The 27695-nt window shown below is 32.6% G+C and overlaps 1 protein-coding gene across 2 annotated transcripts in view; it reads right to left on the bottom strand.

Moving 5' to 3' along the window:
* The window catches only part of LOC105256162 (protein madd-4), a 190475-nt gene that overhangs the window by 67070 nt on the left and 95710 nt on the right, over positions 1 to 27695 (bottom strand). For both annotated transcript variants that reach the window (XM_011265865.3, XM_011265867.3), the window contains exon 2: positions 13385 to 13504. In XM_011265865.3, the coding sequence (XP_011264167.1) occupies positions 13385 to 13504 (120 nt within the window). The remainder of the gene's footprint in view (positions 1 to 13384; positions 13505 to 27695) is intronic.

Here is a 27695-nt window from a genome sequence, read left to right as displayed (position 1 = left end):
TGGCACTCGCTTAATGCCACGTCGGTGCTGGATGCGATTATCCCAACTGCCCTGTCTATCTTGCCCAGAGAACGACGGTGCAGTTGGGAATGCTAATCTGATTCTTGACATATACTTATCGGTTAACTCGTCTTTCGTATTAATATCGCGTTGTTATTATTCGATTATATCGGATATCGATCGCATTAATTAATTTCATTAAAAGATCCAAAGCTAGACTTCGAGAGATATGTTTTTCCTTCCATTTATAAGATACATATTTATAGATTTTATAATGTTTTTCCCTCTATTTTTTATTTTTATTTTTTCTTTCCATGTCGAACATAATGTAATAATTTATAGAATATCGTAAGTATTTTATAATTTATAACCGATTTAATATTCTATAATTGTATCTCGCGATGATTTAATATTTTTAATAATTTTCTCTCTCTATCTCTCTTTCCTTTATATTATTAATATTATTTTAAGTACAAATATCTATATAAATAAAAAGAATACGAGAATATGCTGCAACTCGCAAAAGTATTCATTCAAGTCTCAAGCTTATTACTTTAATCTGTTTAAAATTTATAATAATTACATTAAATTAAATGCAAGTTGACAATGAAAGAAAAATCTAATCGACAATTCATTAAATTAGAAAGGATATTTTTAAGAGAATTCACGAGAGAAAATGTCTGAATATCTAAATTTCAAATCATGGCAAAAGTAAAGATGTCATGTAAATAATTAACTCAAGCGATTAATTGCTATTAATCGTGATACTCGTTTGTCGCTATTACGGGCTATTATACGATGGATTACATTATCGGCGACAATTCTCGATGCAATCATGAAATCATTGGCTCGACCATTCGATAAACAATAAAATGAAATCGTATTGAGAATCTAGCCTTTTGTTCGTCGCGAATCACTTTCTATCAATATATTGTACGTAAAATACAAATTTTCATTTATCAAACGGGGTGCTGCAAAACGTAGGAGGGCTCGTATGACTGTACGTTAAATACAGAATGATATCTCTCAGCGAATCGCTTTACGGGGCGATAAAACCGAGGGGTTGGGATCGTTACGCTTCCAAGTCGGGCTTGTAATATCCTCCGATAGCAGGGGGGATTACCTTATATTTATGATTATTCGCGGCCTCTCTGTTTTTGTTCTATCTGTAATTTCGACTCGAGTCTTATTAACCTTGTCGCGCGATTATCTACCGGATTTTAAGATTTAACAACAGGAGAAAAAATCAGAGAAATTTTGGCAGGCACAAGACAAGATAATTTTTTCTGAAATTGAATTCAAGTTGACATATTATTTACTCGTAATATGTTCAGAATTGTTTCACAATTTCATTGTTTCACTATTCAAATTCTTATAACCATTATAATTATCAAAAATGTAAGGTTCGCCCATTGTTATCGCAGTATATTTACAAGACGCATTGTTAATTAAGTCAGTAAAGTCAATGTAATTGTTTAATCATGACAGGAGCCTTTGCATGATCAATAATTCATATTTGATTGCATAGTACGCTTAAATATGTGTTTATGACCTGGCTTATATACAAATTTAAATATATGTTTGAACTAGTTTATAAAGGCCTAGATTCTTTATAAATATGCAATGCTATGCAGATTTTTTTATATAAATTTTCAAGACTAAAAAGAATATTGGAAATATGAGAAAACTTATAATATAAACGCAATGCAGCAAAGTTATATGCAGCATATTTCACTTTTAATTTAATATTAATAATCGATGTTAACAATCATAAAATCGAGTAGACAAGTCAATGTTAATAAACTATATTAACATTTCGAGAACATTATCATGATATGAAATATAAGAGTAAATTACAATACATACAAATTAGTATAAACACACAACTTTATCCGAATCACTTTAATATGTTCATCCTACACGGAATATTTCTATGACATTATCAAATGAATAGATTTTACAGGTAGCTAATATATGTTAGTGGACATGATAGCAAAGCCTTTCTTAGCGATCATTGTTTCAACACGATTCCGCATCATTACCTGTAATAAATATTGAAACGAAATCTACGTCAAATGCGCAGATATTATTTTCCAGAAATTCATTAGCGCGGCGCAAATGAAACGTAATGAACTTTACTATTCTCACGTGTCCTAGATTATCTGCACGTACATGGTACGCGCTCGTAATATCGACAAAAAACACTTAGCAAAGTGCTATTAAGCAGAGTTTCTATTTTCCAGTAAAATCTAAATATATTAATATTGCAAATTTAGGACAAATCAAAACTATTAAGTAATACTCGGACATTGTACTCGCATACATTACCCTTATTCGAATCGATACGTGCTCCAAATTTACAAAGAAAGCAGATCTTTGCGTACACAATGTTATGAATAAATATAAATATAAAAAAAATAAATATTTAATCAATCAAAATTGTATTTGTACTTATTTATTATTTTTTGTACTTAGGGCTCTCTCTCCAACACAGGAAATCTATACGATATTCGCGCTATCCGCGCGATAAACTTGATCCCTCTTTAGTTACGACCTCGTGTCTGCTCTAATAGACGAGCGGCTGGATATTATTTTCGTGCGCCGCCGTAATTTTCGCGTAACGCGAAACGACGTTCGCCGTTTGCCGGAGGACGAGAGGGAAAGGAGAATGGCGGGTCGGCTAATTTAACTTGTCCGCGTTCGCGGATCCCCCGTTCTCGCATCTCGGATGTGAGAGAAAAAAAAAAAAAGAAAAAAAAATGCTGGATTCCACTCCGAGTTAATTTGCGAACACGCGGAGCCTCGCGCGAATCGATGTCGGGAGTCAGGAGTCGGGAGCCTGTGAAATCCTCCGTTCGCCGGCGATCCTGGCGAGGGATGACGGGGCGCGTGTCGGGACCGGAAATCGCGTCCGGAGCCACCGCCGACGGCGGAAGGAGAGCAGGGGAGGTTATTACACGTCAGTCACACCTCCCTCAAAATTGCAAAAGTTTTATAAGACACAACGATATCCTCGCGCGATTACGTCTCGCGCGACTTATGGCCGGGGCTTTGTTATTGCGCACGAGAGGCGACTCTCAAGCGGCTATATTGCGCCCTGCGAAACAAAGTACTCCGATTTCTAACCCCCCTTTGCCCCTCTTTCTCGCGCCCTCACAAGGTACAGTCATCCGGAACAACGCGATTACGGCTGGTTAAGAAATTGTGGAACGCTCAGGAGCAATGGAAAGATCTAATTGTAAGGTTGTTTTGATAAACAATTGTTTAGGGGGCTATGGAAAAAATTGATCGTCGTCTGCCAAGCGAGTATTATATGATTAAAGTATTCGAAATTACAAAAGTACGAGTTTATACGTATGACGCATTAAAGAATTTTAACAAAAAAATTATCCTTCTGATTCCCAAAAGGTGCAAAACGTACATCGTGATTTTATAGTTTCTTTATTTACGATAATGGGAAATTGACTGGATACATAATGCATTCTCTCGTAATGGAAGAGAGTTGTAATTTGGCGAAACAAAGTACTCCGATTTCTAACCATCCTTTATTCTCTTCCTTGCGTCCCCACAAGGTACGAGCCATCTGGAACAACGCGATTATGGTCGGTTAAGAAATTGTGGAACGCTCAGGAGCAACGAAAAGATCTAATTGTTTTGATAAACAATTGTTTAGAGGGCTACAGAAAAAATTAATCGTCGTCTGCCAAGTAAGTATTATATGATTAAAGTATTGGAAATTACAAAAGCACGAGTTTATACGTATGACATTAAAGAATTTTAACAAAAAAATTATCCTTCTGATTCCCAAAAGATACAAAACGTACATCGTTTTTACAGTTTCTTTATTCATGATAATGAGAAATTGACTGGATACATAATGCATTCTATCGTAATAGGAAGAAAGTTGTAATTTTGTTTGAAGCTCGGAAAAAGAGTTACCTTGGAGAGTTGCACTTGTAACAAAATGTACATTTAATGTATTTTTAATAAAAACAGTTTGTGCTTCTGTATATTTTTTGTTAAAAAATTCCATTGTTTATAATTTAATAAGCAGAGAAATTATATAAAATTTTCTCTCTTTCTTTCCCTTCTTTTTTTAAAAAATTAATCATGTCAATCTCGGTTATTTTGACCAAAGACTATGCGTGCATAAATGAAATGTCGTCGCGCACCGCGTTTTCTATTATATATTAATCAAATATTAATAATAAATAATGAGTAATTCATATTAAGACATCTACGTATATGCATATTACAACGGCTGTAATTGCAGACTTACTCGTATAATAATTTTACGAATCATACGGTGACTAGACAAAGAAAAAAATCCTTCGTAAAACGTTTAATGTTTCTGTTTATCCAGTCTCGCAATCAATTCAGAATAGATCGATTTTCAGAACAGCATCGGTTTTCGAATATCGGTTGGATGCAAAGTGAAAAATATTTATTCAGACCTTAGATCTCTCTCGTTGTCTGGTAAATACAAGAAAAATGAATCGCGATTCGAATATCGCACTGTTGTCGAGTAGCGTTAAATTAACAAAAGCGTATCCCCAATTGATACGAATATTTGGAGCGGAATTTCAATTATTCTGTCGTCTAGTCACCGTATGATTCGTAAAATTATTATACGAGGAGAGGTGCAAAACTTGTGCTGCTATGGCATCGAGAGTACTATTAATCGGCTGAAAGCGGCTAATAAAAATTTTCGAATTGATCGACTGGTAATTTTAGCCATAAAGTGTTATAGATTTGAGTCTATGAAAATCTTAGAGACGTAAATAAATTATTTCTATTCATAGAATTGAAATCTCAGTGGATTTAATTAATGTTTTAAAATAGAAACATTTTTATTGATTTTTTCTGATTCGGGAGATATAGATGAAACGTGAAAAGGTCTTGACATATTCGCGCAGTTGCAATCAGGGCGACGACTTTGCGGGACGATGACAGATAAAGCGGTAACCGGACGAAAGTTCGCGACGAGAGTTCGTCGGATGAAAATTATTCAAGGATTTTCCGGATAGCGCAGACTGCACACTACCTTGAGAAATTAGCGGCATGAATTATAAATGAGGCCAAGTTCTCGCCTGTTTATCTTCTTTAATGTCTCTTGGCGTTCCGTAAATACCGTATGTTAGGCAATCTCGCGCATCTTGGAGAAGTAATAACAATGTTATTCCAAACTCATGCGATTTATTCGATGCAAGTTTCAATGAGCATGCTTTAACTCGTAAACATGTTTCTTTCTCTACTGTTTTTCAAAAATATTGTCTAATACACGAGAAGTCAGAGGAAGGAAATACAATTATTTATAATTAATATAAATATAATTATTTTAAATACAATTATTAAATATAATTATTTTAAATACAGTTATTTAATTAATTTTTTAAATTATTTTATAAATGATAATTTTCTCAATTTAAGTTATGAGGAATAATAGATTTGACATTATTTGTGTAAACAGTTGATGACAGATGAAATAGAAAAATTGACATTCTCAAGTAATTATTTACTGTAATTATAAAAAAATTCTTGTGTGTTGTCGATTTTCCTCGAGACTACATCAAGAGAGAGTTCAAACGGAAAGGGTCTATATTTTCGGATCAATATTTCTCAGTTTATGTATAAAGCCGCCCGCGAGGTATTTCGTACACGATATTACGAGCCCGTATATTCCTCCTCGAATGTTTCATGTTTCATCGAGCAAGCATGCATTTTGCAGATGCACGCTGGAAAACCGCGCATCTTTACACAACCTGCGCCGAAACGTCATTAGTATCAGTTACGATAATTTCGAGCCGTTTATCCTCTTAAGTTTGCTTCTCAAACACGCGCCGTTTAAGCACGATCGTTTCAGAGACATTCTGTTAAGTCGCGCACGGTAATAATGTACAATCGCGATGTAATACCTTCGAGCACCCGTTAAATGCAATTAGGTTGTTGTAGGCGGAATACGATAGTACTCGCGAGTGTGCCCCGTCGACGGTTTTCTACCCTCTTCATATCTGACGAGTGCCACTAGAAAGGCATGGAGGGGCGACATTTTATGTCATAGCATGAAAAAAGAGATTTGGATGTTCATTGTAACGGCACGCACGACCGTGCATCAGCGATTGTCACGTTTACAGAGTCTCGTGTTGCCGTCAGTTTTGAATATACTTTGTAACGCATGTGCGAATTTACATGTAGGGATAAATAATTTATATACATTTACGCGGAGTCTTTTCACTTTTACGTGGAATGTATGAAATACAAGAATACATACAAGAATATTTATTAATTAAACAATTTAAAATATTTTAAAAAAGAATATTTTAACTAATAATATTATATCAGAGATAGGAAAAAAATATTAGTAAATAGCGATTAATTACAATGTATGTAATATATTATAACAATGTTACAAAGGGATTTTACACAAACTCGTTAATTTGTGTAAAACGTAGGCACACCAACCAGGAAATTTGCTAATAATCCGCGTTTAAATTTTGCATGAGGCGAATTGATTAATTTGGCAGCAACGAGCTATTTATATCCGTCCGAAAGTGGCTCACGAATATAAGGGGTGTACCGCGGGTAATCCACAATATGGCGCTAAAAATAATTTATTAGCAGTCAATTACACGTAGCTCTGTGCTATTCTGCGATAATCGAACAAACCGCGTCAATTGTTAATATGGCCGAGAAAATTTAATCAGAGAGCGGCGCTGTAATTATTGTTCGCGTGATCCGTTATTTATCCTCAAATGAGTTTCTCTTGAGGTATCGTGTATTTTATTATATTTATTATGTATTTTATTAAAAATCAAGATCTAAATCATCTCATTTATTTTATCTTCATGGTATTTTATAAAAATAGCGTGGAAGATAAAAAATAATTACGCAGTATAAAATCAAGTAAATGTAAAATGCTCGTATTTGAAGCAATTGTCTTTCATTTTGAAGAAAACCAGATATTATAGATATATAAAATTTTAGTTTGTATTAAAGTGGATTTTTTCAACCAATTATTCCTACAAAATTGTTTATCTTGCAAACTGCCTATGCGCTCGTCAATTGCAATCTATTTTCAATTTACCATTTTTAATTACCCACGAAAATAAATCTGAATAAAAATGAATATTTTTTGATTAATTCTTTTTTGTGTTTGGAGATATTCCGTGAAAAATTTAATGTGTCTCTCGATTGAAATTGCGCGCATACGTCCTTGGGACTACCGTATTTCGAGCTACATGCAAAGAGGAATTCATAAAGTCTGCGGATTTGACGCTCGTATGTGCAGGCGAGCACGTTCCACGGGTTATCCGGCGCTGCGTTTTCTTACAAAAGCTCGACTGTATTCCTTAAAAGATAAAGGGTTGGCACGGGTTTCGGGTACGAACTGCACAGCGTTGTCTACCGACCATACAATGAACTTTGTATACCTTAAGAAACGAAAAGAAATACCTCTTAGAACTTCGCGGACCCCGAGAAAAACGAGCGTCACATTTTGTAAATTAACGGATTAAAAATGTATTAAATTGCTCAAATTTCTACGTATACACATACAAATTTTATATACATACATACGTATTTATATACATACATACGTATATATACATTTTTTTTAATTAACACACGGAACCAATTTCAACATCGGAATCGTGAGCAAATACACAATTTAAATAACGGCGGCCAAATGGATTGACCAATCCCAGCCGTACCAATCAGTCGCGCAAATGTATCTTTAATCAATACTATTACGATTCTGACAAGGTAATTCGGTTTATATCGACGCTCGCAATCTCGAAGCTTGGTGTTTTCGTCTGACAGTCGTCCTCGCCAAATTTTCCGCGCTCGGCGAAACTTTGCGAGCTACACATCTCATCGGGTATTCGGTGGAGAGGGGGTGGTAGCGGGGGGAGGAACTCCTACGAAAACACGTACGTCGAAGACAAACGATATTTCGATACTGAAGCGACATCCTAATTCGCTTTTCAAATCCGCCTTATATGCGGAGTCTACGAAACCCGAAAGCATTCGCAAAGTTAGTTTTATATTCGCTGTCGCAATGCAATCACCGAGAAAACAGTGAAATATCCCGAGGAAATATATGCGATATATACACACACATCTCGCATACGATTTTCTATGCGGAATATCTGCTTATTTTTCTTATCCGGTTATGGATAGTTACGCTTATCGCGAATATCGAAAATATTCTTAGTCATGGATGCGGGATTAATCCACTCGACTTGCAAATATTACGTGAGCATGCATGTATATTTAGTGTATATGATTATTTACCTCGGTAGTCTCCTTTTAGAAAATACAAAATCTTGAACGACAGCGTCCTTAATAAGTCGACAACGCGAGCGTTTTGTTCAGAATAGTTACAAGATATAACTAAACGGTTTATTATTACCATATCCATCACTTATACATTGTAGTATTTTCATCTAGAGGATATTTTAGTAACCGATGATCACTCATCTTGAAAAATAGGCTGCTCAATTTCGCAAAATGTAACGCAGCCTGGTAATAAACAAACCGTTAGTTTACGCAATCATTCTTCAATCTCTCGCAAAAAAATGCAGATCGCAAGATTATGGTTGCGACAAAAAAGATGTGAAAGCGAGATAGAAAGAAGAGAGAATCGAAATGTTGCGAAATACGTCGCTTTGCGCGGTCAGTGACTTTTACAATCAGTCTTCCTTCAGCCTCATCCTTCGACGATTGCGCGAAACGATTTGGCAAGTCGTAGCTGGCGACAAAAAACACCCGGCAGTTTTGCGAGTTTTACGCGCGACGAGCGCGCATCCGATTGTCGAGAACGGAATGACATCCGGAATAAAAATGTCGGTTTCACCATAGAAGCTCAGGAACGTATCAACAACGATACCATAAAAATGGCCACATATTTTTCGAACGTCTCAAACCCATCGAATGAATTTTACGAACTCGCAACGACTGCGGCTACTCTTTTGATTTGAATTACTAGTATATGAGCTACGAGGAATTTAATTGCTGGACAATTGAGACGTCACCGAAATAAAAAAATCACTGACTAAAGTGATTAATGAAAACGTTTTCAGAGAATTTCGTCTTTTTATTATAATGACAGAAAGAATTATGCAAAGTTACAATCAATCAACAACTTTATATCTATTAAGCATCTAATTGTAATGATTGAATTTTAAGAAAATCTTCTCGTTTTCTTCATTTTTTTTCATTGTTTATATATTGTATAATCTGATAAAAATGCAATATTTACTTATACTTCACACTCTCATTTACTTATTATTCTCATTACTACACAGTAAAAAATTGTGTCCATATTTTTTTTTTTAATTTTCTTGTGTTACCACGTTTTGATTAATACTTTAATGTAAAATTAATATACAACTTATATGTTATTATTTTGATAACGTTTTCATGTGTTACATTTATGTCAATTTCATAATTTAACACTTTATATATGTCCCTTAGAAATGAAATATTATTTTGAGTATTTTTAACAATCATTTTAAACAATCAATATGTCTCAAAGTCAGTTTAACATTCTAAGAAAAGTTTAAGTAAATCTTTAAATAATTGACATCTTGAACTTTGACATACAAAATAATCACATTTACTAAAATCAATACTTCTATTACAAATAATTAAGTTAAAATAATTACTATTATATGTTAATGTCTTACAACAATTCTTACGAATTATTGTAACTATTTTTTCATGTAATTTTTAATTAATTTGTATGTTATTTTTACATTACACTTAAAGTCACAATAACAAAAATAAATGTATTGTGCCAATTATTTTAAAATTCTTAATTTGTCAATAACATACGATAAATGAGTTATTTTAACTTAAAATTTAGAACGAACTTTCTGGGAAAAATGTTATAATTAACATTTTATATTTTTTACTGTGTATTTGAGCGTAATACGTATATGATAGCTTTCCTAAAATTATCCCATCACCTCCGGGGAAGAGCCCCGAGTATTTATATTTCGTGCGATTCCGATCAAAGAGTATCCCAAGAGCGTATCAAAGAGCCTCCCAAAAATTCTAATATCGCGACGAAGAAATTGAAATTTACCATGTCAAATGATCATGTAAAGAGATTATGTAAATTTTCCTCAATAACAATATCGTAACACGGTAAAATTACTCGAACGTGTATCTCGTTCGAATCTTCATAAGAAGGAAAATAAAACTTTCAAATGTTAAAGAATCGTAGGGAAATATAGCAGATATAACGACTCGCTTGGAAATCGCTCCTCTCGCTTTGCAAGATAAAAGTTTGTACATACATTTTTGTAAACGATGACATGTAGCCACACGATGCGCAAAAGATTCTCCTTTATTCTCTTCTCTTTCGCTAGAAGAAACAAGGCCCGTGACGAGATTCAGCGAGATACTTTCTTGTTTCGCGTTATCCTTCGGCTCTCCGAGAGATTGCGATTACTCCGCAAGACAGCGGAATTTACGAAGTACGCCAGGCAATTTACATGTACTTTGCAGTTTCCGGCCAGACATTCCTGCGCCGGTTGCGCTCGTATACTTACTAACGCAGTAACGCGCTCATACTCGTGTACCACGTGTAATCGTGTGTAGAAATGATTTAGAATATCGGGAAACAGCGCGAGAGTGCATCCGCAGGTATGGCTTTAACGTCGCCTAAACGTATCCGCCTAGTGAGATACTAACGGCAAAGGAGCGTTACTTACAGCTCGATCCTACCATCGCGCCGCGCTATTCTTACTGCGCGTTACTGCCGAGAAATGCACCAGTAATGCTTTCCTTTCCGCGCTCGCTTTGTCTCCTGGGTCCCACTTAAAGAAATGTAAACTCTTATTTCATCGTCGAAAAACAAAACCGTGACATGGCGGTAGCATCAGGGGTTTTAACCAAGTTAGTGTTGCAGTTGAACATTGAATACGTTCTTAATTAGACAGGATACAATCGTCGAAATTGTTTTATTTTAATCATTATTATAAATTTACTATAATTTTATATTATTATATTATATTATAATGAATTTATTATAGTTTTATATTATTATATTATATTATTATCTATATTATTATAAATTTACTATAATTTTGTATTATTATATTATATTATTATTTATATTATTATAAATTTACTATAATTTTATATTAAACTAAATATTATATAATAACGTTAAATTCTTGAATGTCGCCAGTAGATAAAATAAAAGAACGTAATTTAAATCGACCACACTGGCAATTTATTGGTTGGTAATGTATCAACGATTTTCGATCATGGGTTTTGGTCCTTATCAAGTAAAAGTAAATTAGTTAACTATTATATTGTGAGAAATGAAGAAATCACATTGTCAAGATTTCATCATGTCAACCTCTCCCTCAAACACAAAGAGAAAGACATCTTGACAATGTGATTTCTTCATTTCTCACAATATAATAGTTAACTAATTTACTTTCACTTGATAAGGACCAAAACCCATGGTCGAAACGTTGTGATACATTATTAACCAATAAATTGCCAGTGTGGTCGATTTAAATTACGTTGAAATATTATATAAATTAAAAAGAATGAGAGAAATATCTATTATAAATGAAAAAAATTATTACACACGAAATATATAATATTGAAGCAATCGATTCTTTTAATAATAATCGGCGATTTAATATTTCCTAGCATTTGTGTGTGTGAGATTTATTTTCGACAATGCAGTCGATTGATAGTATCACTGTCAAAGCGGTAAAAGCGCTTGTAAAAGCGCATGCATAATAACGCGACGATGATTTCCCGTGCGGAAATTGAACGACTGCAATGTGCTTTTCGAGCTAATCTCCGCGCGTGAGTACTTTGGAAAAGTCTGACTGTGGATGTAGGTAGGCGAAACCCTGTTTAACTATTACACAGTGCCCGGAAACCTACGGCGAGCGGTCACATGCATCATAGCAGTCACATGCGGTCGGAGCTAATTGAACAGTCCAGCACCGGAAAAGCGTGTCCCACGTTAATCATTCTACTGTCAAGGGATGTAATGAGATTGGGACGGAGCAATTTTTCGACTTTAATATTAAGCGGTTTTCACATTACCCTCTTATACTGCAACTGTTTTGACGTACGAAACGACGATAAGAATTACTACGGATTAAAATATGATGTAGGCAAGCTTAGCGTTCCACGGTTTCATTAGTTTTCTTAATAGTAAAGCATAATACGTGCACGAAGTTCATTGAATGAGAACGCTATACAAATTTGATGGTTCCTATGCTAATGTTCTAACTTTGTTAATTCTAAACTACATAAATCTATTAGAGAAATGTAATTTCTTCACTCTCGTATGCTTAGAGACTTGAAAAATTGTAAAAAAGAATTTTATATTATTTCGAAATTTTATGCGATACAGAAAATTGCCTGTACAAGTTTAAAAAGTGTGAAAGTTGAATTTTTAGAAAATATTATATTTATAAAATTTTGAAATTTTATATTAATAAATTACGTAATAATTTTTTCATAATAATACTCTAACAATTTTCAATATTAATTACTGATCCCTCTCTCTGATACTAAAGATGATTGGTTATAAATATTCTGTCATTCTCGCGAAGAGAATTTCTCAGCGAAAAGAATTCTCTCTCAATGCTAGAGCGTTATATATTTTTAAAAAACGAGACTTTTCGTAATGATAAATTTTGCCAAAAAGTTTTTCGCATATATCACGTCATGTAGCGCTCGCACACAACCTGGATATCACGTCATGCGTAATAAACAGCTCGTCGCGGAAACAACAAGACACATCCTCTTGTATGTTCCCATCTCCATTGATATCTATTTAAATGCGGCCCGAGAACAACGTCGCGAGGACGCCAGAAGGATCCGATGACGTCAAAGGAATGGTAACTTAAAACATTCCTCGCGAACTGGGAAGCACCGCATAAAACTCTAGCGAAGTTACCTAGGTGGTAAGGTAAAAGCACGGCTTTGCGGACGCGCGACAACACAGTTGTCCGATTTCTGCGACCCATTTCCGTCGGCGGTCGACGTGAATAAAGATGTTTATTTTTCCCGGTGCTTTTCCAGCAACATTTCCCTCTCGCAGCTTCCCCTCTCTCCTTTTTTACTCCGTGCTTGTATGAATTTCCCGTCTTTTCGTTGCCTGTATCCTACGTGTGGCTGGCACTTGTATAGACACGTCATTCGAATCGCGAGATCGAACACGAGCGGCAAGCATTTTGCTCCTTTCACCGTCTCCTCTGTGAACCATGACCGCCAATTCTTCAGGTCTTCGATCCGATGGAAAACGAAGGATTACCCACCAAACTGGTTACGAAAACCCGACCGGAATAAAGCGATCGCGATCGACAAAGAGAGCCGAGATAAAAAAGAATCGTCTTACCTGATCTACGGCATCGGCCGCGGGATTATTGCCGGTGTTGCTGATGTCCGAGGCATCTTCTGCGATCGAATGATCGCCGATAGTGCTGTTGTCGCTCACGACGAGGCCCAGCAAATATATCTGTAAAAAAAATCAAAAGGTGCTTGTGTTAATGAAAGTTTTTTATTAAAGATTCGAAATAAATTGTCCATTATATCGCCGGTCGGTTTCGGTCGGATTCAGTGAGTAACACTTGTGTGCAGCAAAGTAATTTGTCCCACTCCCGCTAAGATATAGAGTTTTCAGTTGCTACAACGGATAACAATGGATCCTGTCTTCATAGAAAATTTATACCGAGGATTGCCGAAGGGATGAGAAGTTCCACGGTTTCACGGTTTAGAATAGTACACGAGGTCAGCAAGTCGGATTAATAACACGTGTTGGAGAGACTCTCGGGAAGATGAAATTTGCGTGTAACCGATAATACTATTGCAAACTATTATGCATGTTATTTCATCGAGTATAATTACTTAGCCTTCAAGGGAGAAGCGGAATATAAAGCGAATCCTGAAAATCATTAACGTAAAGAACATCTTCAACATTTTCAACGAGAAAGAGAGATAATATAATGCACATTACACGACAAAGTAGGGGGATATCAAACGGATATTAACGGCCGGATGTCGTTCGGATTGCCCGGGTGCATCCGTGCGGAAGCTGCAGCAGTTGCGGTGCCCGCAACCTTCGTCGGGGAAGACGCAATTCGTTTCCAGGGCGAGCAACAACAAAGTAAATCCGGTCGGCCGTCGCCGAGATAAAAGAGTGCGCAAGAAGGAGCAATTTAATTGTGGCCCGAGTACCGTCCGAAAACGGATATCCACTCTCTGGTATTACGCTACAAGGAGAGAAACTTTTATAACAAGCCACCAACGTCCGTCCCGTCCATCCCTTTTCCAGTCGCACACGTAGCGCTCGTTCCCCGGAACCAAATTTCTCCCAACCGAGGTGGAGATTCATATTTTACGACGGTCTCCGCCACCGTCGCCGGTGCATAATACATTTTTGTCGAAACAATCGGCCGTCTGCCGCGGAAGCATTAGTCACGTGTGCTGGAAGAGCGTATACGATTCAATCTCTTTGGATTACGATGATATCGGCCAACATTTTACCGGCAAAAATAAAACGTAAAGCAAAAATAAAGTCTAGTAAATATCGATGATTGAAAGTCACAAATATTTTATTTATTTATTTGTTTATTTATTTATTTATTTAACGAATTTATTTTGCAATTTCTTTTCCTAGAGAAAATAGTAAGAGAAAGATAAGAACGTATAACAACATGAATACAAAAAATTGTACAGATATATACTTATAACAGATTAATTAAATTTCATTTAAACGTAATAAAAGAAATCAATTTGATTAAAAAGATCGTTATTGAATAAGCATAATCCGATGCGATGGTTTAAATTTATCATATAAAGTGATAAAATCGATGGAAATCTGCGTGAAATAGTATTTTATTTCGGCGATCTAATTTTTTTGAAATATGAAATATTATCTTTTCCAATAATTCAGGACAGATAATAATCCATTTAAAAGATTGAAAGGAAATAATTTATTATATAGTCCTCCTTGTAGCTAAAATTGAAATCTAGAGATTATATATATATATATATATATATATATATATATTTAATAAGTGGACAAAATGATCTCAAATACTCATAGATTGACTTAAAAATTAATTAAAAATTAACAAGAGCTAGTAAGGTACGGCAATTGAAGAGCAAGAAAGAAGAAAAAACACCTTCCTCTTTCTTTTAATTATTAGTATATTTCGAATTGCTCATTACAATTCGTGTTTAATGCATGTATGATAATTCAAAATATAATAACTAAAAAAAGGAAAGTGTTTTTTTTCTTGCACTCCAATTGCCGCTCCTTACTGTCAATTTTTAATTAATTTTTAATTATTATTATTTAAGCCAATCTTTTATAAATTTACTAAAATAAAAATTAATTTGATAAAGGAAGCGATATTGTACTTGCATTTAATTAGCAATGTTGTATTTGCGTTTAATTGATTTAAATTATATAAGAGATTCAAACAATCAAGGCATACTTTAATTGCGATCTAACATAAGCGAGCAATATAATAATATATTTTAATATATTTTAATTTATATAATTTATTTTTAAAATATTTACATTAGCGAAATATAAAACTCAGTTTTTATAAGTGTAATTTGAAAATAATTGTATATGTCTGTCAAAAGACAGATCCAAGCTAAGTAAAATGTCCAGGTCAAGGAAACTCAACAAACTGGGACATTATTAAATGCATATTCATGCAAAGAATATGTCTCTTTTTGGTAAAGTGAATGATACAACACTTAGATATTAAAATATAAAAGATTAAAATATTAGATAAATTAAAATATAAAAGAGATTTTAAATATATTAATAAAAATTATCAATTGCAAAGTAGTTTCTTTTGTAATTCCTTTTTCTATATAGATTTTGTTATACATAAATCAATATTATCTTTTTAAAGAGCTGTTCAGTTTTTGATTCGTGAGTTTAAATTTCTTTTTCTTCTCAATGTTTATATCGAGAATCTGCAAAGATGTAATTTTTTTAATTACTGCAAATATTTATATATCAAGTATATATTTTTTCGGTTAGAAGTTCTTCTCGTTGTTTAAAGAACATTGTTGTTGAATGTTAAGACTCACACTGCTTGTCTTTGGAATATTCGGCTCCTTTCGTGTCGTGACTCACACAAAGGGATTCCATCGCGACGATGGGAGAGAGCGCGTTGATATATTTTATGGTACGTAACTCTCCTCTCTTTCTCTCCCTCCGCATGCCGTTCATTAAAGTCTAACATACGAAAGGAATATATGCCACAGAGTAATCAGCCGATGTGTATATTTGGTCGTTCGAGCACGTCTTGCGAGAGTATATATTCGCGCATTCGTTTAACGTCAGCACGTGACATATGCACGACGTATACCCGTAAAGATCCGTCGACGATGGAGTTTAAGGTTCTGCGCTGCAACGTTATTAGCGATAAATTTAGGAGGCTCGAGCCGCCCTATAATTAAAGGTAAACGGTTGGCGTCTCTCGCGGGCCCTTAGAAAATGAACTCGTACTGATTAAGATTAGTACGAAGAAGAGTACCACGAAATGTTATTCTGTTGTGGGCCCTTACAAACGTATGCTTTTCAGGCTGTTATTAGACGGTTTGATTAAATGGCGAAGAAGACGCAATATCACGGCACTAATATCATCAAATCGCGGCCTCACATTTCTGTGATTTTATCTCTTTATAATTCTTAACAATTATATTTATTATCCTCGTATGCGCAGAAAGAATATGCGAAATTAATCGATCAATCTTCTACTTATTCATTATTACAGTTATTTTATTTTTTTTAATTCTTCCGGATCTGTGAAAAATTCATGTCAAAAATCTAAATATCGAAGATTTAAAAAAAAATCATATATATTATTCAATAGTAATTAATCTAACATTCGGATTTGTGAAAAATTTATGTGAAAAATCTAAATATCAAGGATAATAAAAAAATTTATATATATTATTCAATAGTAATTAATCTACTATTTTCAGTATGAATTTTTTCCGAGGCAATGCTATAAAAGACAAAGAATTTTTATTATAAATGATGACATACTGACTATACAAAAATAACGTATTATTATCCAATTACAATTAATAAACTGTAAATGATGAGATAAAAACAGTATCATTAAAGATTATTGCGGATAAAATGTTTATCATCAGTAATTATCAATTTTTCCAATGCAATTGCCATAGCATCAAAAACTACATTTTAATACTAAGATATTATTAACTATCACTTAGGAAAATCATAATTATCGATTCCACCGACCATCTGTATCGCTCCTCTGCAATCAATGGTTCTCTTGTAGTCCCGACAGCGAGAAAATTATAGTGATCAGGCGTAAGGCGGTCGAACGGATTAATCACAGCGATCGAAGTCATAGTAATTGATATACTTAAGCATCAGTACCACTTACATTTAACGGCCCATATATTTCGATATACGAGCTCGCGCAAAAACTCCCAAAGAATTCTTATTCAATATTTTATACAATCAAAAAAAAATCAATATTTATCCAAACTCGCATATTTTTACAAAATTAATTATAATAAGAAATTTAGATGAAAAGAATTTTGAAAATTAAACATGGCGTTGAATCGAAATCTTCAAGATTGATAAGAATCATAGGGAATTAAAAAAGCAGCATCATTAATTGTGTCTTTTGATATTCAGTCATTTTTCTAGATATTCTCAAAAACTATAAAGACGGATTTCAACGATCCTACAATATTTATTATAGATATATCAGCGTAAAATAGCGCAGAAATGCATAGCTAACGAACGCGAGAAATTCTCGTCTATCGGCGTGAACTCGATCGAATGTGAGCTGGGCTTAGTGTGAAATTTATGTCCGACACGGGACGGCTAACGAGGCGTCGGCTCGATGCCGTTTAATTCTTATCTGACCTCTTGATTGGCTCGCGTGCCGCGCGCGGATTAACGCCGTCGGACCACATTAATTCCAGTAATTAACTTGGCCTCGCTTGTGCTCGACCAAAGTTCGACGCGGACTATCCCTTCAGGATCGAAACTACCATAAACTAGCGTGCACGCGTCGCCCTCGATAATGCGACTAGGGCGGCGCACCATCGAGGATACAAATTTCTCCTTGATTTCCGTCCATTCACTCTTGACGAAGCGAGTTAATTGAAAAACAGGGCGTGATAACGTTTAATGTCACGCGTAATACGTTTACACGACGATGAATCACGTCAAAAAATTTGTAAATCCGATCAGAGAAATTTGCAATGCACAAAACAAATATCTGCTTAAAAATAAACTTTAGATAACATTTTTATATATGCGCTATCTGATAATTTTAATATTTTTAAAAAGAGAGATGAAAAAAGCTAAATAAGTCTAAATGATAAATAATAATATAAATAATTCTAAATAATAATTTAGAATTATTTATATTGTTATAAATTAATTAATAATAATTTAGAATTATTTATATTATTATAAAATAATTCTAAGTAAAAAAATACAAGTCTAACTCATTTATATTAAAAAATAATTTCACACGCGTTCTTCGCGTAACCATACTTTATGCATCTCTTATTGCGCGTGATATTCGTGATGTTATGTGAATTGTTCAGCTTAACGATGCATTGTAATTTACATGCGCGCACGATTTATGGTATAGCAATTAGCGCTGAATTGCATAGCATTATAAGATACGTTTCAACGTGGCAATTAAAATTGATCGTTTGACATGAAAATCTTTAATCCTGATTAATGAATGAAATATCTATGAAGTCTGATTAGACTCTTTAAAAGTACGCGGTTCAGTTCTATTCGCAGTATATTTATCTCCTTACAAACTCCTTACAGTTTCTTGAGATCAACCGAGAGAAATGAATGAACAATTGCCTCGTCTACCGCTTATCGAGGAATTTCTTTTGACGTCATTGCACAAAGAGGAAAGAAGAGAAATGTGCTTCTATTTACAGGAAGAAGAACACGGGTTTGTACTTTGCGTCAGAGCGTCAATAAAATTAATTTTCAACCGGAATCGCATCCGTACGTAACCGCACAAAAGCGACTCGAAGGCACGTGACGATGGATCAAGAAGCTGCACTAAAAGGAGCGCCGTGTTTTCAGATTAGAACCTCCGCCTACGTTAATCTGACAATGAGTATGAGTGCATTTATTCATGAAGGAGAAAAACGTAACATATAGCATAAACGTGTACAATGATAATGACAGAGAAGAGGAAAATGTTTAAACAAAATCAAATAGATTTTAAATTCTTTGAATTTAAACTGAGATTCAAAAACGCACAAAAAAATTTATTTTTAAAATAATATTCTTATTATTTAGATTATTATTAATTATTTAATTTTCATTGTAATTTTATTTCATTTTCTTATTCCATTTTCAAGAAAGGTTTTATGAGTCTGATATTTTTATGCATGCATAAATAGTATGCTCTTACATATATGTATATCAATATATTTTCAATATATAAATAATCATAACTGATTATAAATAATGCTGTGCCATGTAAATTTTGTTATTTTCATTGCTAAACAAATTACATAAATGCTAAAAAAATTTTCTCTACGTCTACTATAAAAAAAATCGTGAATATATTTTTCACTATTTATTTTACTTACTAAAAATATTGTTATAGCACAAATATTGCTTCGTCAACTTTATTTATCTATTATTTTAGTTTCGGTTATAAAAATAGTGCTGCATTGGTTGTTCCAATTACTTATATAAATATAATATTCTATTGATAGTATTTATTGTACAAATACTATTATACATATTTGCTGCAATTAAATTAATTTTTCTAAGCAAATACTTAAATCCAGTTATATGTTACGTAAACGTTTTTATGAATATTATCGTGCAAATGTCACACAAGTGCACAAGATCCAATCGAAAAAATAATATATTTTCAGAATTTTGAAAAATATAAAAAAATAAAAAAGAATTAAACGCGACATACACATATGAGTTTATATGTTTACAGGGAACAATCGTTTACAAGCCATTTACTGGTTTATTGCTGCGACTTACATAATAATAAAAAATACGCTCGTATGCGTAATCACGTATACAGTTTTAAAACAGCGCGAGTACACAAGCTATATCAGAAATAAATTAAAACTTCTTTATCTCTCGTGTCCGACGATAATGTACAATATTGCATTTATAAACAGCTTATTCACAATGCATTTTAATATTTAATGCAATAAAGTTGTTGTAATTATTTATATTAACGGACACCTCGCCGATAATTTTGACTTATATATGTTTATATATGTAGGAGTGAGAATGCTGATTAATTTTTCTCTTTGTTTTATTTGGCGGTCTCTTGTAATTTTTGAGATATTTAACAAAAGGTTTAGTGATTAAAACGTAATTTTTTGATACCATATACATTTAATAACACACACTACATGAGTTGTTAGTGTATTAAAAAAGGTTTCCCTCTTTTCTCTGCATTCGCACCTCGAAAAAAAGTTTCCATTTTGTGTAATACAAAAGCATAATGTAGTTTGGATTATATAGTATAATCCAAATCAAATTTTAATCGTAAATCAAAAATAGAAAGGCTTTAATTAAATGTAAAGCAAATTAGATAACAGAAACACTCGGAATATATTGTAAACAAATACCTGACATGTAGTTTGAGTAATAAATGTATATGGTGTCAGAAAATTATGTTTTAATCACACGTTAAATATTTTTTTGATTAAATATTTCAAAAACTATAAGAAACCGCTAAATAAAACAAAGAGAAAAATTAATCAGCATCCTCTCCTCTACAACATACGTAAAGGACTTCAGCGAGATGTCCGGTAATGTAAATAATTCTTGTTTGAATATAAACTTATAAAAATAAAAAAAATTCTAATTTTTTATACATAAAATATCTAAATAATATATTATTGTAAAGCAGTTTATAAAATATTATTATCTATACAAAAGTATTAATTAATACGAGAACATTTTATTATAGATATTTTAAATATATTAAATATATCAAAATAACATCCAGAATATTTCATATATATATTTATATATATTATACTAATGTAATTTATGTGTATATATTATACTAATGTAATTTATGTGTTATACTAAAATAATTTAAAAATTTAAATAATTTAGATAATTTAGAATGATAGAGAGAGAGAGAGAGAGAATCGTTATCGAGAAAATGAAAAAAGACAAGTAATGTATAACATGACCTGAATATATAACCGATATATATAAATAACATACATATATATAATATATTCTGAATGTAAAATGGTAAATATAAATGATAAATAATTTATAAATTACTTACCGCATATCGTTGCTCTGTACGTTGCCCCAGTCCTATTTCAGACTTGCTTTTCCTCTCCTTTGCTATTCCTTCGTTGCACTCACATTCACTTCACTCCCGAAAACAAGATTTAATTAAGGTTAATTATATACGAAACGATTGAGACACTTTGCACATCACTCCCGATCGCGTAATAATTACAATGAAAAGCAAGTATTAATTATAATTATCATAACAAATTACGTTTCAATACTAGCCGCGATTGCGTTTTATCGTTAAAGAGAAAATTTGACAATACACGAAGTATTTCGCTCCTTACTCTCCGAATGTTGCCGTGCGAATGATATCAAGGCCGGGACATAAACACAGCGCGTCACACGCCGGCAAGGCTGAACGTGTTATTGCCCATTCGTTACCGAAATATTTTACGTACTTTAACATATACATGAAATATAAAGTGTATAGGAGTGTTTTAGATTATATAGATTAATTAAATAATATTTATTAAAGAATTGACGAATCACGAAGCTCTTCATTACGTTAATTACTTCGATTTATGATTCGATTGTTTTGCATTGTGCGTTTTGAATTTAAACTATATTTAAATAATTGAAAAATAGAACGAAATAAAGCGCCGCAATCGAATTATATTTAATTCTAATTAAAATAATTAAAGTAATAATTTCCGCTTAAAAATCGAATCACATCGAAACTATAATTTATTATTTTACATTTCTGTTTCTACGATTCTTGATTAAATGAATAAATTACGCGAAATATGCGCTTTGAGAACTTATAATTCAAAAAATATTAGTTATGTGGGTTATTTATAAAAGTTAATTAATAATATTATTATAGTTATAATGCGACTTGTGTAATAATAAAAAATACGCTCGTATGCGTAATCACGTAAACAGTTTTAAAACAACGCGAGCACGCAAGCTATATCAGAAATAAATTAAAACTTCTTAATCTCCCGTGTCCCGCGACGCTTTATCTCGTTCCATTTTTCAATTTATTTAAATATAATTTAAATTCAAAACGCATAGTGCAAAACAATCAAATCATAAATCGAAGTAATTAACGTAATGAGCTTCGTGATACATTAATTCTTTAATAAATATTATTTAATTAATAATACTATATAATCTAAAACACTCCTATACATTTTAATATTTCGTGTATATGTTAAAGTAAAATATTACGGCAATGAATGGACAACGAATACGTTCAGCCTTGGCGGCGTGTGACGGCGTTGTGACGTGTTGTGTTTATGTCCCGGCCTTGGCGGCGTGTGACGTGTTGTGTTTATGTCCCGGCCTTGATATCATTCGCACGGCAACATTCGGAGAGTAAGGAGCGAAATACTTCGTGTATCGTCAAATTTTCTCTCTAACGATAAAACGCAATCGCGGCTAGTATTGAAACGTAATTCGTTATGATAATTATAATTAATACTTGCTTTTCATTGTAATTATTACGCGATCGGGAGTGCCGTGCAAGGTGTCTCACAGTCGTTGCGTATATAATTAACTTTAATTAATCTTGTTTTCGGGAGTGAAGTGAATGTGAGTGCAACGAAGGAATAGCAAAGGAGAGGAAAAGCAAGTCTGAAACAGCACTGGGCAACGTACGGAGCAACAATATGCGGTAAGTAATTTATAAATTATTTATCATTTATATTTATCATATACATTCAGGATATATTATATATTGTTCTTTTTTATTTTCTCGATAACGCTTCTCTCTCTCTTTCTCTCTTTCTCTTTCGTTATAAATTATCTAAATTTTTAAATTATATTAGTATAACATAAATTACATGATATTAGTATAACATATATATAAAATATTCTGGATTTTATTTTAATATATTTAAAATATTTATAATAAAATATTCAAAAAGAAATTATTTACATTACGGACATTTTTATTTGGCGGTTTCTTATAGTTTTTGATATATTTAATCAAAAATGTTTATCGTGTGATTAAAACAATTTTTTGACACCATTATACATTTATTACACAAACTACGTGTATCAGGTATTTGATTGTTACAATATATTCCGAGTGTTTCTGTTATTTAATTTGCTCTACATTTAATTATGGCCTTCCTATTTCTGATTTATGATTAAAATTTGATTTGGATTATATTATATAATCCAAATTGTTTTATGTTTTTGTATTACACAAAATGGGAATTTTTTTTCGAGGTGGGGATGCAGGGGAAAGAGCGAAGCCTTTTTTAATATACTAACAGTTCATGTAGTATGTATTAAATGTATATGGAGTCAAAAAATTACGTTTTAATCATTAAATCTTTCGTGTTAAATATCTCAAAAACTAAGAGGTCACCAAATAAAACGAAGAGAAAAATTAGCTTACTGCTACAATATGTAAAGATCAAAAACATCATCGAGGTTTCCGTTAATGTAAATAATTACGGAAATTGCTTATATGCGCTTGTGTTTGTTTGTTGGAAGCAATACTTTTATACTGTTATGAAAGTTGACTAGAGCATAATGAAAAACGATCTCACTATCGTCGTGCACCACCAATGCATTTCTCCGATGTATTTATTCGGAATATACTGATTTAATGCACAACTCCGGGATATATGCATATAAAAGATACATCATTATTCAACACATTATCTTTAGAATCGTACAAGATATAAATGGTTAACGATGCTATTGTTTTATCTTTATATTATAATTTTCATATTTACAAAATTGTTATATTTTCTCATGAATTCATACGTTATCTATTTATAGTTATATTTTTGCTTACTTTATAAATATAAAAATAAAATAAATATAAAAATTCACGATTTTGACTCGGTATTTTTTCAAGAGGATTATTAATAATAGCACCGTTAAGAAAACACCTATCTATATTTCATTTTTATTTTGAAATGTCATAATGTTTGTTTTATTTTATCGGTTCTCTCTCGCGCGCGGGCGCTTTCTCTTTCTCTCCTCCTTTATTTTTGTAACATTATAAAATGATATGAATCGATAAATAGTTCGATTGCAATGTTTTGTCGATATTACTCGGTCAAACGACCACGTAATATTATTATTGGACGAACAAAGTTCTCAAGTCGATATAAGTCTATCGCTGTAGATCGACAACCGTGGAAATCGTTATGACACTTTGTAAAGATTTTCGGAAGGACTTTTCGCAAGATTGTCGTTTAAAAGCAAGTTCGTCGATATTGAACTAGCTGCAGAGGATAAGGAGCACTTCAGAACCCTAACACGATATATTATTCAGGAGTCTCGACAAAAGTGGCGGTTACGAGTCGATCAAACCATCCTTGTGGAAGATGTAGTCGCTTTCCCTACATGCATAATATATATATGCATTCATGTGCGTAGCGTTTCCCGATGCTTGAGATAAAGCGGATACGATAAGATATTATGATCATTCTCCTTTGTATTACAAGCTTCCGTATTACATTTCCTTTTGACATTATTATTATTATGCGACGTAAATTATTATTCTCATGTATATATTATAAAATATTCTCTTGAAACTTATTCATATATATTTTCTCTGTTAAGTATATTACTCTCTTACGTTGTACTCGCAAGTATATACAGGTATTCAAATACTATGCAAAAAACTAGCTCTTCTACCTGTATTGTATGCTAAATTTAAAAATGAAAAATTTTAAAAAATTTTTTATTAGTTGTTTTTAAAAAACAATTTAATTAATAAATATAAATATATTAAATAATTAATAAGTATAAATATATAAATATATTGAAAAGTTGTGAAAGTCTATTTTATTTCTATAACTCAAATATAACTTAAATTTAACTCAAAATTGCCTTCGTATTCGTGCGCGTTTGAAAGGAAAAAAGAACAAGATCGACAATCACGATCGAAAAATCGAAATGTTACGTGTATTCTGTGCTCTATGGGACGAAGTTTGATTTTAAGCGACATGACTACGGACGTCCTCATAAATCATACTTCGCTGATAGTCTGGCGAAATCATGAATCGAACCCTCGATGGCCTGTGGGCACGACAATCTGTTTAGATATCGTATAATCGAGAAATCATCCATGAAGAATCAAATGTAATACAAAAGAATAACAGTAACATAGTTTAATAAAATATTGCTAGGTCAAATTAAAAAAAAGATTTAAAGAGTGCTTTATATCCTTGCAAAATCTCTTTAAATTACAATAAAAAGGGCTAGAACAAAGTGAAATGTAGTTAATATATGAATATCCCGCAGAAAAACTTCTACTACAATTCTATATTCATTTCATACATGATTGTTAAGATTAAATGAAATAGTTTTAAAGCATTTCCTACGTAATTTATATTATTCACTGTATGTCAATCTATTTTGCAATCCGTAAAAAGCAAATCTTATTAAATTATTTGTGAACTTATTTTTATTTTAATTTTGTAATCTATAATGCAATATTATTATTAATTGCATTAATATAGTTTTCCGTAATTTTATTGACATGAAAAAAGTTAAATTGAAAAAAGCTAAATTAAACCACCAAAGTTGAATTACATTAAATTGATGAAAAAAAATCAATTATTTACAAAGAACTATAATTTTTTAACATTAAGTATTATTTTTTACATCTGAAATATATCATTGATATGATATTGATTAATGACATATTGAAACTTTTATAATCTCAATTTTTAATATCACATGTCAATGATTTTTAATCTCAGCAAAAATTGATAACAAAATATTTGTCCTAGAATTAGATCGCAAGTCCGAAAATCTAAGTTGTCTGTGAGTATAACTTACATAAATAATAACATCTCATTTTACCAAATTTTATTTGAATAGATACGAGCGGCTTTAGGAAAAAACTCGAGAGAAATTTTGCTATTTTCACGGAGATCCATAAAGCGTCACTTTTTATTCTGGATCATTTGCTTAGTCAAAATTTCAAATATATCGAGCCTCGTATAATCTAGTATATATATATATATATATATATATATATATATATATATATATATATAGTAAATTACCTCGATGTTCGTGCGCGCTGTGTAACCGCCCAATAGTTAGATGATAAAATCTCCATGGACCTCCCAGTGCAGAATTGTTTTTCTCTCTCGTTTGCGAAACCGACGCGAAACTTTCTCGCATGGTTGTCTACAAGTCTAAACATCTCTGTTCTTCTCATTAAATGAAATTGAATTTCTCTAGTGAATATCATTCCCGCCTTTCAAAGACGCCGTTTTCACACACCCCGCTCGTGTAATTAAATTTTAAAATTCACTTTTAAAAAGCTATTATTGCAAGCGACCTCGATAACATTTATGATTTGATAATAAATTCTCTTTACGCTTTTTCCAACTTTGCACGACTTTCTTTCTATAAATTATATGTAATAATAAATTAGTATATTCTAAGAGAACATTAAAACAAGCATAAGAATTCGTGCTATTTACAATACAATAACAAGTGTTCAATAATGTGTGAAAAATAAAAAAGTATTCGATTTTTAAGTAATCATATATATCCAGCTGGAATATTTAATTTTATTTTAGCGCCACGATTTAACATCACATTTGCCTTCAAACGATCGCAATCAGACTAGATATTCGGAAATTTTGCAGTCAGGTAATCCGGATAGGCGTGAATAATGCATCGTAGAGGCTCGCTGTCAGTTCACTGTCAAACTTTGCACAATTCTAGCGTCTGAATCTACTGGAGGCAAGTCGTGTTCGATATGTTTAATGTTGGATCAATGTTCTCGGAATCACGCTGATGTAAAATTTATCTCGCTACCTTCGCACGCATCGCACGAAACCGTCGCCCGGCTGTGTCGGCTCGGTTTTCTAGAAGAATATTAGAGAATCCTTATGTGTGTGCAACTAGTAGTAACGACAGTCTTCTCGTAGTACGAGCCGACTGACAATTCCGATATTGAAACTAACGTTCACGACGCTCGTATCGCGCGATATGACGGCAATGTGTTTGGCAGAGTCTCGTTTCGCCAGGTATCAAAAGAAGTCGCATGCTGCCTTCGAGAAATGTAGCGAGACTCGAACGAGTATAATAGCACGTAGAGTGGATATCGAAGTACAATTCGAAACCGGATTTCCTTGAAAAATACTTGAAAAAAAAAAACGAACGGATATTGAAGCAGGAATAATGATTCATGGAATTCGCGCATATATAGATGCATGTTTTGTCGTAATAACACGCGTATTTTGGCGGATGAAAATTTGTCGTTCACAAGCGAAATTGTATAGAATAATATTTTATATTACACTGAAATGCACATGTTAAGTTTTTTTTATTATTATTTAATTATTATTAATTTTTTATTATTATTCAATTATTATTAATTTTTATTATTAATTTTCATTATTTATTATATTATGATTATTAT

The sequence above is a fragment of the Camponotus floridanus genome, unplaced genomic scaffold (assembly GCF_003227725.1).
Source record: "Camponotus floridanus strain SB8 unplaced genomic scaffold, Cflo_v7.5 scaffold87, whole genome shotgun sequence".
Lineage (NCBI taxonomy): Eukaryota > Metazoa > Arthropoda > Insecta > Hymenoptera > Formicidae > Camponotus > Camponotus floridanus.
Note: the sequence above shows the minus strand (reverse complement) of the source record. Positions and strands in the feature narration are given on the sequence as shown.